Source organism: Parus major, chromosome 14 (assembly GCF_001522545.3).
Source record: "Parus major isolate Abel chromosome 14, Parus_major1.1, whole genome shotgun sequence".
NCBI lineage: Eukaryota > Metazoa > Chordata > Aves > Passeriformes > Paridae > Parus > Parus major.
The window spans coordinates 13,276,061-13,289,914 of record NC_031783.1 but is presented as its reverse complement, the minus strand read 5'-3'; the positions used below and the strand labels follow the sequence as shown (position 1 = coordinate 13,289,914).

At 54.0% G+C, this 13,854-nt stretch overlaps 1 protein-coding gene across 2 annotated transcripts in view; it reads left to right on the top strand.

The window, feature by feature from the left end:
• The first annotated feature begins 1,771 nt into the window (after positions 1–1,771).
• MAP2K3 (mitogen-activated protein kinase kinase 3) overlaps positions 1,772–13,854 on the top strand; it is a 29,428-nt gene continuing 17,345 nt past the window's right edge. Inside the window, exon 1 of one of the 2 annotated variants that reach the window (XM_015643276.1) lies at positions 1,772–1,854. In XM_015643276.1, coding sequence (XP_015498762.1) covers positions 1,839–1,854 — 16 coding nt within the window. In that variant the 5' untranslated portion in view covers positions 1,772–1,838. Of the gene's footprint in view, positions 1,855–13,118; positions 13,484–13,854 lie in introns of those variants that run through there. The other variant, XM_015643275.2, reaches the window with a different exon arrangement.

Sequence of the window (13,854 nt, the reverse complement as noted above, 5' to 3'; positions counted from 1 at the left end):
AGATCCAGTACCTTGCCAAAATCTCTGGCAGCACTCAGGCTCCATGGGGATCCTGTGATGATTCCTGGGAGTCTGCAGGGCCTGAGCACAGTGGCTCAGACGAGGAGAAGCCATGGCAGCAGCACTGGGAAGCTGCAGGAGAAAAGGAGAGGTCTCCCAGGAGATCCCCAAGCCCTGCCATGGTTGGGATGTGAGCACGTGGCTGCTTCTGGTCCCATCCTCGCAGCCTGGGTGTGCTCCCTGCCTTCCCACCCTGTAGGATCTGGTTTGGGAGTGCATCCCAATTTCCCTGTGTGCTTCTGCAGCGCTCCTGTGCTGGAAGCCTTGGTCCCACAGCTCCCCACAGCTCCACATCTGCAGAAGCACTGGTGATGATGCTCTGCTCCCCAGACCCCCCAAACCTCACACCCGAGCACTGGCTCAGCCCAAAGCTGTGTGCATCGCTTCAAACCCCGCTGCTGACTCCAAGATCCGTGTGGATAAATGTCAGAAAGGTACAGACAATACAGAACCACCCAGCTCCTGCTTGCCCAGCCCTGCAGTGACATCCACAGCTCTTGCACCAGCACCAATGACCCGAGGCTGGGCTGCAGAGCAGTTTTTTTTTTGGGGGGGGGAAAGACTCCTCCTCGTCTGTGTTGAAAGACTTGAAAGGTGGTGAATCTGTGACGTCTCTGGGGAAGGTAATTGCTCTCCCCATTAAAAACCTGTAATTTATTTTCCATTTGAACTCTTCCACCTTCAGTGTGCAGCTGCTGGATCTGGTGCCATCTGCTCCAGGCACCCGTGTGGCCACAGATCCCACTCCATCCAGCTCCTTCCCTCTGGCAGTGATTCCCTTCGACTGCTGGGGTTTGAGGAACTTTTTCCAGCCCTCAAATTTATCCCAAATGCTCTGCAAAGCTGAGAGCTGGCTGTGACAGAGCAGCTGTGATCTCACCAGTGCTGTCAGCAGTTGCCACCCCTCCTGTAGATCTTTATGGATCATGCAAGGAATTCCAGCCAGAAAATGGCACTTGGAATCTCCTTTTCTGCTTGTTCAAGTGCATCTCTCACATCCTGTCCAGCACTTCTGCCTGCAGCCCAGCTCGTGGGAGCATCCTTACCCCGGGATGTGCCACGTCTAGGAGGGATTGATTCCTCAGTGACTCAGAGAGGAATTAATCATAGAATCACAGAGTATCCTGAGCTGGAAAGGACACACAAGGATCATCATCCAGTCCAACTCCAGGCCCCAAAATCCCACCCTGTGCCTGGTGTTGTCCAAAAGTTCCTGGAGCTCTGGCAGCCTTGGGGCTGTGACCATCCCCGGGGAGCCTGGGCAGTGCCCCAGCACCCTCTGGAGGAAGAACCTTCCCCCAAAATCCAACCTAAACCTCACAAAATCACAAATCCAGCCGTTCCCTTGATTCCATTTTCCAGCCGGACCCACCGGTGGCAGCCGTGGCGTGCAGGACCCATGGGAGATGTGGCGAGTTGACCATCATTAGCTGACAGGTGAGGTGCGTGGGTTGAAGAACAGCACAGGACGGGTTGGTTCCTCAGGGGATGCTCCGCGCCCCAACCCTGCGGGTTCCGCGGCGAGGCCACACCAGCGACACCGGGGACACCGGGGCCACCTCTGCTGGGGAGCAGCGCCGCCCGCCCGCCCGCCTCACATACCCTCAGAGCCGCGCCCGAGAACCGCAAAGCTGTTTCCGCGCGGGGCTATAGCCACGCCCCCCGCGCGGCGCTGGCCAATGGCGGCTCGGGGGCGGGCCCGGCGGGCGGTTGGCGGCGGGGCCGCGGCGGGCGGGACGCGCGGGCTCCGCTCGGGCCCGCCGGGCTCCCTCAGCGCCATGTCCCTGCCCAGAGGTACGAGCGGGGCTGGGGGAAGCGGCGGCCGGGGGTAACCGCGGGGCCGGGGCTAACGCACAACCCGCCGGGTGTGGGCTCCCCGGGGCTTTCCCTGCGCGGGCCCCGGCGATTCCGCAGGCCGGAGCCGGGTGCCGCGATGGCCGGGGCTGCAGAGCCCTCGGTGGGGATGTGCGGATGGGAGTGCGCTGGAGGGGATGTGCGGAGGGGAGTGCGCTGGAGGGGAAGGGGCGAAGCTGCGTTTGGCGTGGGGAGAGCGATAAAAACGGGTTTTGTTTGCTGCTGCTGGAGGCTTTCCGTGTGTTGAATTCCCACTCGGGAATCGTGGGCTCGGAGCCGGGGGAGCGGAGCCCTCGGCACGGCTCAGCCGGGTGGGAAGGAGCGGGCTGGGAGTGCGGGCCGTGTCTCCTGGTGTCGGTGTTCGGGCACGGCCCGGGGCTGGTGCCGGGCGTGCCTCGTTGTTTCCCCGCCGGAGAACGTGACCGTGTGTCACCGGTGATATTTATAGAGCGGGGCCGTGACTCAGGTGGCCTGTCCCCATCCCAAGGTGAGCACCAGGTACCGGCCTGCCATGGCCGTGCCGGGAGGGATGGGGACAGGGAGATGGCTCTGCCGGTGTCCCGGTGCTCCCCGGGGCCGGCTCCACCCGCGCCCGGAGCGCAGAGCGGACGGAGGAGGGAGCGCACGGAGTGCGGCTGCTGCCGCTCTCCATCAGCGGAATAAAATTCCAGGGGTTTTCCCTGTGCGGGAGTGATGCGCTGGAAACTTGAAGTCAGGAGCCATGTGAGCAGATGAACGCACCTCCCGTGACTTTTTTCTTTCTCTCCCCCCCCGTTTTTAAATGATCCGTGTCTTATCCGGGGGGAATGTAGACCTGAGTTTCCTGTTTGCTGTGTAAGCAGGGGGTGAATCAGCAGCGATTTACGGAGCTGCTGAGCGGAGCTGCTGACTCACAGGTAGGAGCACATGCCTCCAGCCATCCAGCCTTGGAAGGGATCATCCAGGCTTCTTAAAAGGCTGGGACACTCGAGCCCAGACCCTTCCTTGGCTGCCTGTGCCGGACCGGTGGATGTGTGGATGGAGGGACGAGGTGAGCCTGGCCCTGGGACCACTTGTGCCCCACAGGAGATGAAGCCCGAGCTGGGCCTGGAGGATTTTGGGGGAAGCAGCGTGGCTGACACCAGGAGATGATGCCTGGAGGAGGTTTGGAGCCGTTCTGTGTGTGCAGGTTTCTGTTGGTTGTGACAAGCTGGTTCATTCATGCAGTTAACCCCGATGTCCTGTGCTGGAGATGTCACACGTGTGCTGAGAGTTCCAAGTCCCCGTCTGACCTGAGCTCCTTTGCTTTCACCAGCACGAGGGTCCATCCTGGGTGTGTGTGTGTGTGTGTTACACACCTGCCTCCTCACAACCCTCTCATCCTGCCTCTCCTTGGCTTGCACCTGCCTCCGAGCGGCTTTTTCCAGGGATGCTCGCAGGTCTGAGTGTGTGTGCACCTGCTGCTCGTGGCAGCCACTTTTCTCTCTTTCAGACAGCCTGAATTTAAGCTGAATTTCCCTAGTTTTCCTTAGGGAATTTCAGCGAGCAATCTCAGGTTTCCTTTGCTGGTTCTCCTCAGGTTTGTACTGCCCAGGGTTGTAAAGAGAAGCCGCTGTGTTGAAGCTCTTGGTTGGCTCTTTCTGTGACAGATGCCTTCCAAAACTCACCTGCCATCACTCTGGCTTAGTCACGGGGCTGTCTCCTGCCTCGGGAGATTTTTGGGATGCGTGGCTGGTCGTGACACTGGCGATAGGAATGGTGCTGGGCCGGGGCTTTGCTCTGCACTAAACATAGCTTGGGAGATAAACACCTTCTGGGGATTTTGTGAAGCTTAGGGAGGATTTCAGCTTTCTTCCTTCCTCTTCCCATTGCTCCTGTCTGCTTGATCCAAGTTATCTCGCAGGATCTTGTATGTGGGAGAACGTCTCTTGTGTTATCTTGCACTGTTGAGGCTGATGTTTACTCATATATGCAAAAATCTCCCTGTTTTCTCAGGTCACCCAAGTTCCCTCGAGCTGTGTCTCGTGGCATGGGGTGGCACTGTAGGAAGGAATTGGGAACAAAGCTCTGGAGCTGTCCCTGTATCCTCCTTGTAGAGTTTTGCAAGGGACACAGCCTCTGGCTGCAGCTTGCAAGGTTTGCTTGGGCCTGGGTGTGATTTTCCAGCAAGGTTTGCACCTTTTTCAGTGAATGGATGCTGTGCATGGAGGGTGTTGTGTGCCAGAGGTGAAAGAAGGAGGGGATGAAGCCTCAGGGAATTTTCAGCCTTTGTGTGGGTGCAGAAATACAGCAGAGGGTGCAAGGTCTGAGACCCTGGGGATACAAATCCAGGCTGTTGCCTTTTCCCTGGGTCTCAAGGTGTCTCTCCTGCCTGCCCTGCAGGTGGAAATCCCTGTGCCCATCGCTGGGGCTGTTGGCTGTGACTCGAGTGGCCCCTGATGGCCGGGAAGCCCCTCCTGGAGGGACAGGCAGGAGCGTGCCAGAGGCAAAACAGTTGTTTCCCAAAATCTTGGAGTTTGCTGGGAAAAGCAGCTGCAGGGAGGGAGGGTGAGCACATGGACAGGATCTGGAGGGAGAAAACCTGCTTGGCCTCCCCTGGCTCACCCAGAACTGATGCCTGAGTAATTCAAAAGCAAGTTTTCCTTGGCAGGGAGATTGTCCTTTGGGAATAGAGGTGCTGTTGGGGAGAGGAATAAGGATCTGTCTGGAGCCAGGCTGTGCCTCTGGGGAGGCAGCTCTCCTTGGCCACAGAGGCTTGGAAAAATCAGCAGTGAGAGGTGCCAGGACCTGAGGATGAACTGGTGCTTGTTCTCGTGGCACATCTATTCTGGGTGGGTAAATAAGTGGTGGGGACGTGTCCCTGCCGTGCCCTGGCCGTGCCCTCCGTGGGAGCACACCACTGTTATGCAATTCAGTCTGTGAATCCAGCACTGTCTCATCTGCCATTCACACTTTTCCAGCTGCCATCCCCCAAAAAAAGGCAGCTCTGCCAAAAATACACGTGTGGGTCGTGACCTGCTGAAGCAGGACTTTGGCTTTGGGCTCCTGTCGTGTCCAGGCAGAGCAGCCACCAGCCTGGTGTGAGTGGTTGGAGGGGTGGGAGCTCTGATCCCATGGAGCCAGTATTTAATTCTAGTTGAAGCATCACAGAGCTCAAATCCAATTAATTCTAACGATCCTGGAGAAAACACAGCACTTTTCTCCTGCCTTCCTCCTCTGCTGGCATAACGGTGGGTGCCTGGAAAATATCATTCTGGATGTGATAAATATTTAGCTGTGCCTCAGCAATCCATTTCCCTCCCTGGAGGGATGCTTCCCTGCTTTTCTTCTAGTGGATAATGAATCTCGCTGAAGGCTGATCCCTTTATTTTCCAGCTCTGAGTTGGAAATAAAGTGGTCCAGGGATGAGCTGGAGTTTCTTTGCAAAGGTGGTTGTTCTGGAGAAAATTCATCTGTGTTTTCTAGAGGCTCCCTTTGGGAGAAGCTTTCTGGTATTGGTGATTTTGTGGCCCAAAATGACACCTCTGCAGATGTGAGGCTCTGTGGGTTTTTGGACAGAAGATGGTTTTTGCATGTGTTGGTTAATAAGGCACAGCCTGGGCTCGCTGTTTGCTGGGAAAAGAGCTGGGAGAGAGGAACTTGTGTTGGCTGGGGAGGTGATTTTACTCTATCAACAAAAAGTTTGGGGTTTTACTGGCGTGACTCAGGATGGCTTGTGGGTACATACGGAGCTGGATCTACCCGCTGCCTCTTGCTGACAAACCTCTGCAGCACAGGTCAAGTGTTAGTCAGGGATTTGGAGTGGGGGAAAGGGCAGAGAGGATTTTTTTATGATGGAAACTGGAAGTTTCTGTTGGTTTTTTTTTTCCACCTGGGAGATATTCCATCTCCTCACAGCCTCTTATCTGTGTTGGGCAGTGCTGCAGTGGTGCTGTGGCAGCGTTGTGGGTCCCAATGTTCCTTTTCCTGAGGAGCACTGGAATTACTGGGCACAACTGCAGCGATCTTGGATGTCACAGGGCTGCCTGGTGGCCCCAGTTTGCCGTGGATCTGAGTCTGCTCCCTTTTCTGGAGCTGGGACAGGGCTCCCTGTGTGCTCTTTTCTCTTGCAGCCATTTCTCTGCCCAGCAAAAGGCTGGAGCAGAGGTGCTGCTTGTGTGAAATGTGGTGGGTTATAGCGTGGCCAAGGGGAAGGGCAGGATTTGGGGGTCCCAGGGGGTAGGGGAGGAAGGAAATCATTGCCTTGTGCTGGGGACCTGCAGTGGGATGAAGGTGAGGATGAGGTGGATCCTCTCCAGCACCCCCTGAGCTGCCACAGCCTCCATCCTCTGGCCTGCTCTGTGCCCAGGGAGGGGCACTGCTGAGTTGATCTTTCCTGTGCTCTAAACCTTAATTTCATCATTTCAATTGAAATGTTTTTTTTTTTTTTTAAAAAAAAAGATAAATTTCCACTAAAAACCTATCTTGAGTGTAAGAGGAGGCAGGATGAGGAGGAGACAACACTTACCAGAAATTGTTTGTGGAGCATTCACCCTTCCCTCCCCCCTCACCACCACCAAAGACAAATCTGGGTTTGGAAAGGAAGAAACCTCCAGAGTGCTCAATACAAGTAATTTCCCATCAGAGGCTGCTAACCTTAGCTGTGGTTTGGCACTGGCACCAGCCAAGCTGCTTGTGTCTGCTGGAGCTCTTTGGGAATACCTTGGACCCTTTTTCTCTCTGGGATCTGCCTATTGAGCACCAAGTGCCCCTTGTCACCAGTGTTCATCCCTGCTGCCTCCTCTCCCACTGTGATAGTGCCTTTTAGGAAATGTAAAAGCAACTTTTAATTCTTGTATCTCATTCCTAAAGGTATTGGAGATTTCTCATGAGGAATGCATAAATCCCTTCAGAGGGGATGGGGTCCTGCCAGCATCTCTTTGGTGGTGCCAAGAGACACATCCTCCCTTAGCATCCATGGTAGATGGGTGTGGATGGGACCAGCGGTGCAGGACAGAGGGACAGGAGGGGAAGAAATTGTCCTGCAGGGCCTGGCAGGTGACAGTCATGTGTGTGACAGATCATAAACACGCAGGGCTGGTTACGTGGATGGGCTGGGGGTGGTTTAGGGGAGGATGACGGGGTTATCTAGGGTGTGTCAGCTTGTCTGGGCTTGCAGGCCAGTTAGAAACTGCTTTGTGGTGTGTGTGTGTGTATGAATTCCCTCCTAGCCGGGGTCTCGTGGGGATGGCTGACGCAGCAGCCTGGCTGTGCTGCAGGGGTTGGCTGCAGTGGGCTGGGTGCTGTGGATGTGTTCACTGGGGTGTGTTCACAGCAGCTTGGAGATGGCAGCATCCTCACCCTGCTGGCTGGAGGGCGTTTGGCACAGCTGGAGCAGATGTTCCCTGTTCCTGCACTCATCCCTCCCTGCAGGACACTTTGTCCAAGGTGGTGAAGGGCAAACACACTGCACGATGAAGGAGATTTTTTGCTGTAGCGTGAAGATCTTGCTTTACTTGGTGTGGGAGTGGGAAAGTTGAGGCTTGAGAGGGAGATGATGAAGCAGCAAAGTGTGCAGCCCTTGGGATGGCCCCTCTGAATCAGCCCTGAACATTACAGGCATGGCTGCAAGGGTGTGTTGTGCTGCAGACACGAGGATGTCTTTGCAGCTTGTCACTAAAAATGACGTGGCTCCTGTGCTCAGGGCCAGATGTGCTCACGGTCAGGGCTTTTGAGGAAAGCTGCTCTGCATAGTTCAAAATCCCCTGCTGCTCTGCACTGCTTGGTTTCTCTCCTGACATGCTGCCAAGTTGCACCCCAGCCAAAGCTGAGATGATCTCGTGCTGATACGTGGCTTTTTGCTGCTCTTTGTCATCTTCCAAACACCTCTGAAAGGTGCTCGGGGGTAGGTGACAGGCCCAGCCCCACGTGCCTGTTTGTAAAACCCCCAGAAAATCCCTGCTGGCACGGGACAGGGCAGCGTCAGACACCTTTGTGTGGGTGCACGTGTGCTCAGCTGACTTCTGAGGTTTCCCTGGTCTCTCCAGAACTAAAATCCTCCACCCTGTGCCAAATCCTCACCTGTTCCTCCCGTGGTGCTGACTGCCACCCCTGTGGTGCTCAGGGGAAAAAAACCACGATGTGATTGTGCAGGAAGAGGGATGAAGGTGCTGGTGGATGGTGATGCTGCTGCAGGACCAGCCTGGACCTGACCAGCCCCTGTGCCAAGCTCTGTCTCTTTGGCAGCACCCTTTTTCCCTAAGCCTGGAAGCAGCTCCACACTGCTTTAAGGCTGCTAAAAAGAGGGATGTGGTGGGTGTTTTAGATGATCTGCTTGTACAAATCTCAGTGTTCACTCTCTGTTAGCATCTGCAGCCCGTTTCTCTCAGTTTTTTGGTTGATCCCTGCAATTGTTTTGCTGTGAGCAGCATCCTTGAGCATCAGAGGTGAGCACCAGGTGGCTGAGGATGGCTGGCACCAGCCAGGGCTGGGTTTGTCCTTGGAGCCCAGGATACCTGCAGGGCTGGGCTGTGCTGGGCATGCCTCTTGTGCCCTGCAGATGCTGCTTTGTTACCCAAGAGTAGCTTTTTTGCAATTTTTATTAATTATACCTGTCCGTGCCTTGGTTTCTTGGCGGGTGGTGAGAGTGAAGCGAGGCCTGGATGAGGTAACCAAGCAGAAATTGTGGGTGAATTTCTAATTCTTATCAGCCTTGTGTGTGGTGTGCTAAGGTGCTCGAAAAACCACTTGGCTTTTCCTCCAGCAGCTCCCCTGTAGGTGTGATTTCTTTGTGTACATTCCAGGTAGCTGTGAGAGTTTACCCTTAATTTTGGATCCACAAAGGGTTTTGTGTTTGGTAACTGTGGGTTTCCCCATGGGGCTTTACAGCCTCAGCTCAGTGAGGGAAACCATGTGTAACCATCCCAGGGAGAGGAGCCAGGGTGTGTTTCCCTTGATCTCAGACAGGTTTGATGTTTCACACATCTCCTTCCAGCTCCTCTCCACGCGTCACCCCGCAGAGACAGCGCCGCTCCTTTCCCCAGAACACGGATGTGAGCCTCGCTCTTCTGGGAGAAAGGAGATTCTTAAAAATTGATTTTTCTCTTACTCAAATGGAAATGGTTCTTGGAAGCCCCGAATGTGCCCCAGGACAGCTGCAGGCTGAGCTGGGCTGGGTCACTGCGAGCTCCTGAGTTGGGACCAGCCCAGCTGTGGAGACCTCTGGTTTCCTGGGATGGAGAGGCAGCTCTTTAATCTGCCTTTACTAGGAAAAGCCTGCAACTCTCACTTCCCTGAGCACTGGGAAAAGTGCAGTGTGATAGGTGGATATGAGAGAGTGACAAAAGGAGGGGAATGAAGATCCATCCCACCCAGAGGAGCAGCTGTGCCCTTCCTGCCACCACGTGGGACCTTGGTGGCAAAACACGTTTCCTGTGGAGCTTTTCTTGTCATGAATCAAAGCTGCCGTGTGTGTACTGGGCAATTCCACCAGAAAATGAGGAGGTGGTACATGGTGTGGGCCATGAGGATGATGTGGGTAATGCCAGGAAAAGAGGTTGCAGGTCCAGCTTGTTGGGGCTGAGCTCTCTGTGTTTGTGTCTCCTGCCTGGTTCCCTGTAGCAGGGAAGGGATGGAATTGAAAATGCACCAAAAAAAGCAAAAATTTGGTGTGGGACAGCAGGAAATGTAGAGAATTGTACTGCAGCACTTGCCTGCTGCTTTGTGTAAGCTGCTCCAAAGGAAATAATCCAAGGTTTTCTCTGCTCCTGCACCTCAGGGATGTGGAGCTGGCTCAGTGCTGCAGGTCAGAAGTTTTCCTCTGAAGGAGCACAGGCTTTTTCCACCTGAGCTGTGGTGGCACCCTGGGGGTGGGGAAGCATCCCAGGTCCCTGGGGAATAATGTCACTGTGAACTCTCTGAGCAGCTGTTTGGCCTGTTCCCAGTGCAGATGCTGCTCTTGAAAGTCCTGCCTGAAGTCTGTGGGAAGCACCTGGGTCAGTCCCTTGTTTCTGCCCCTCTCCCAGAGCAGGCAGCTGTGAACATGAAGGGGATTTTTTTTCCCCCATAAATTCCATTTTCATAGCAGGTGCCTGTTCTCTTACATCATTTGCAGAGATGACATCACTCTATCCCTGCCCAAAGCAAATTAGAGGGAGGATGGTAGAAATCTTTTCTTTCCCATTTTTTTTTTTTTAAAGAAGCAGAGAGGGGAATACTTTGCTTTCTTGATAAGTTTACAAGGACACCTGGCAGTACTTGAATGATGCCACCTTGGATAGAAGTGTCTTTTGATGCTGGAGTTGAGTTACTGCTGACAATTACAAAGTCAAACTATTCCCTTTCCCACTGTGCCTCCTGTCAAGCTGATCTATTCCAAGGACAGTTTGAGTTTTCTCTCCCATCAGGAAACTGTCACTAGCTGGTCACATCAATTCCAAGCAGATTTTATTTTTTCATGACTTAGCCTACGGAGTGAGGAGTCAAAGGAAGGAGTGATGCTGGTACCTGCTGTCGAGGAGATGGCCACAGGTGATGATGCTTCTGTCTCTTCCTTTTTTCCCATTTTTTTTCCTAGTGTGTTCTTTGCTTTTCTCTAAGCATTATCTCCTTTGCCTTCCCCTGACAGTCCCATGGCATCAAGGCTGGGATTCCTTCAAAGGATTCATGACAAAGCTGAGCTTTGAAGAGGTGCAGCCTCAGCCTTTTTTTTTTGGAGCAGAGGATGCAAGGGAGGCAGTGTCCATCCCAGAGGATGCTCTGCCTGTGCCCCAGCTCACTGCCTGCTCTCAGCAGGTGCCTCTGTGACTGTCAGCACCTTTGCACAGGGGTTTTGCCCAAGCTCTGGTGCAAAGCACCACAGCTCTGGGCATTACACGTGTCCTGTAATGCCACAGTGTCAGCCAGACAGGGATTTTCATCTTCCTCAGGGGAGTCTGGCCTCTGGTCATGTGTGGGTTCTCGGCGTGGAGCCCGTGTGTTCCATTGTCACGGGGCTGACACATGGGGACAAAAATCAAACGTTTTTTCCAGCCCTCGAGGTTGTGCAGGTAACCTAAAAATACATCTGGAATGTGGCTGGGTGGTGACATCCTCCCAGGGCTGTCCCGGTGTTATCTGGCCGGTGCAGGGAGCCCGGGTGTGGCTGGGAGCCCCAGAGGTGGCCGTGCCAGTGCCTCTGCTTGTCAGAGACTGTGGCTGCAGTGCCCATCCCCAAATTCCTCACTGGGCACAGGGAGGTCACGTCCTTGTCCCTTGCACAGTCTCATCCAGAGCTGGTGGCACTGTGGCTGTGACATCCTCGAGTCCCGTGTGGTGCAATGATTGATTATCCCCAACCATGGACAATCCCATGCCCCATCCAAAGGGATGAGAAAGATAACACTGTTCCCTTTCCAGCTGGATTCAGTTCAAAGGCTCTATTTTAGAGCAGAGTTTCCAGCCTGTGTGTCCCGTGCATGGCTCAGGCACGTGGGGCTTTCCTGTGGGATGTGTGTGTGGAAAGGCGATCACAATCCCGTGCAGCCCTGAGCAGGGAAGCTGCTGCCATTCCTGGAGAGATGTGGGGGACATCAGGCAGTGTGGTGCTGGGATGGGGCAGGCAGCTGGTGCATGGGCTTGTCTCTGATCAGAGGGAATGAAATATTCCATGGAAATCACACTGTCCCCATGGTTAGACAGCAGCTCTACTTGCAGGACAGGTGAAGTCAGTCATTTTTTGGTCTATCCCAAGCACACCAATAAAAAGCTCCTCTCCAGCCCCAAATGGGACACTTCTGCTGCTCATGGCAAAGCAGCTCATCCCCTTCTCCACTCCCTGGCTGTGATGGTGACCCAGCCTTAACTGAGGTGGCCTCGGGAGGGGCTGTGTGGATAATTTCTGGCAAACGGTGCAGGTCTTTCCAGGCCTGGCTATTCCTACTGCACCAGCAAACCTTTAAAAGAGTTCTCAATAGTGAGAACTTGAAAGCATGATAAGGTTTGTTTTTGTTTCGTCGCTTTTTGGTTGTTGTTATTTGTTTGTTTATTTTTTAAGATGCTTTTGAGATGTCGGGAAGCTCCACTTTACACCATCCCTGGTCCTCAGGCGCTGAAACCCAACGGGACTAATTCAAAGGAAATCTTATTTCCCGTCCCACCTGCTGGGTTAGGGACTTTCTGCTCCAAAGCAGCTCTGTGGGTGTCTGTAAAGATCCTTGGGGTGCCTGTGTCAGGGTGAGAGGGAATTAGCTGCTCACAGAGTTAGTGATGGGAGGGCAGCACAGCACTGCTCTCCCCAGGATGGCTGCTGGTGGCTCTCAGTGCCATCTGCAAGAGCAGCTCCTGCGTCAGCATCCTTTATGTGCTGATGATCTGTGCCTGAAACTATACCCTGGGAGTGGAAATGAGCCTGAGAAAATACCTTCCGCAGTCCTTCTGGGGCTTACATAAACACTATTTAAAATTAGAGCCGCTCATTATGTTGGCATGTGCGTTTACCTTGACCTCTGACTTTTCAGCCTGCAAATGTGCCTGGTCCAGCACAGCCTGGAGTCGGGAGAGAGCTCAGGAGCAAAGAGCTGGTAGATTTTCTATAATTAGTTTAAGGTAAAGAATCTGGTACAGTATCTTCCCTCCAGGCTGACAGGGAAATCGAAAACAAAACTGCAGCCTGTCAGAGCTGAGCCTGGCTTTGATGAGGAACATCAGCGTTGGCTTCTGCTGGAGCGGTTTTGAGGGAAAGGGGAAGAGCAGCGATACTTGGCCACGGCTTTTCTTGCACGTGCTTGCAGAGAAATGAATGCTTTTATTTGCCCACTCTCCCTTGCTATTTCCCAGCCAAGTGCATGCAGCAATTTATATTTTGCTACCAGAGATGCCATCTCTGTTGTCACCCTGGAATAGCTGCTGAGCTCGGCGCTGGCATTGTCATGGAGCAATATTTCTACTATTTGTTGTGGTAATAGTTGTTAGTGGCAGAGCAATTAACATGTCACCTGCAGCACAACCAAATGTGACCTCTTTCCATCCCAGCACCCAAACCAGCGAGCCTGGGCTCCCCTTGGCTGTGCTGGCTGGTGCCAGGGCTGTCCTGGAGCAAGGGTCACTCCGCTGGGATGCCCAGGCCTGCGAGCTGGCTCGGAATGGTTGAGTTTGTGGGAAGAGGACGCGTCCCACCGGGATGTGCTGTAGCAATCCAGCGCTTGAGCAGCTCCCGGAGCTGGACTTGGCTCCCCACCAGTTTCCTGTTGACGTCACCTGCTATTTCTCTGCTGCAGTTTTTACAACTGTTGAGCTTTCCAGGGTAATCGGAGCCCAGTCCGGCCAACCTCGGCAGCTGCCGATGAGGGAACGCGGCTCTACCTTCCCCAATTCCCCCCGCCTGCCTTCGCCGCTGCTCCCAGCCTTGGGGACCCCTGGGATCTGGGGGCACCCGGCGAGGAGGTGAAGCCAGCGGCTGCTTCGGGCCATGCATTCCCACTGAAAAGAATCAGCGGTGCTTGCAAGAAGTGCCGTGCGCTGGATCCTGCGGGAATTTTTTCCCCTCCCTCCTCCAATCCGCCCCCATCCCTCTCTTCTGCCAGGCGTGCCGGCGCTGCTCTTCATTTCTGGGAAACCATGGACAAGAAGCAAGGTAGATGTTGCAATTTCCAAAACACGTGGTGGGGGAGAGCAAAGGGTGCTTTTGGTGCTAAAAGGGGCTGTGTAACTTTTCTGGGGTCAACCCACGCGGGTTTGTTCCTCTTGGCTTGGGCAAGTGGTCGATCTTTGCAGCTGGGGATCTATTTTTCAAGCACTGGAAAAGTTGCACGTTTTGTTGGGTTAAAACTCTGGTGTCTTAATTGTTAAAAAAAAAAGGAAAAAAAATGAAATACAGCATGTCTGAAGGAAAATATGCAGAGGGTAAAGCTGGCTTCTGGCTCCGGTTTGAGTCGCATTCCTCAGGGTTTTCCAGCAGCTCCTCATAGTTGTCCCCTGCCTGTTGCATGGGAAAGGTGGGTGCCC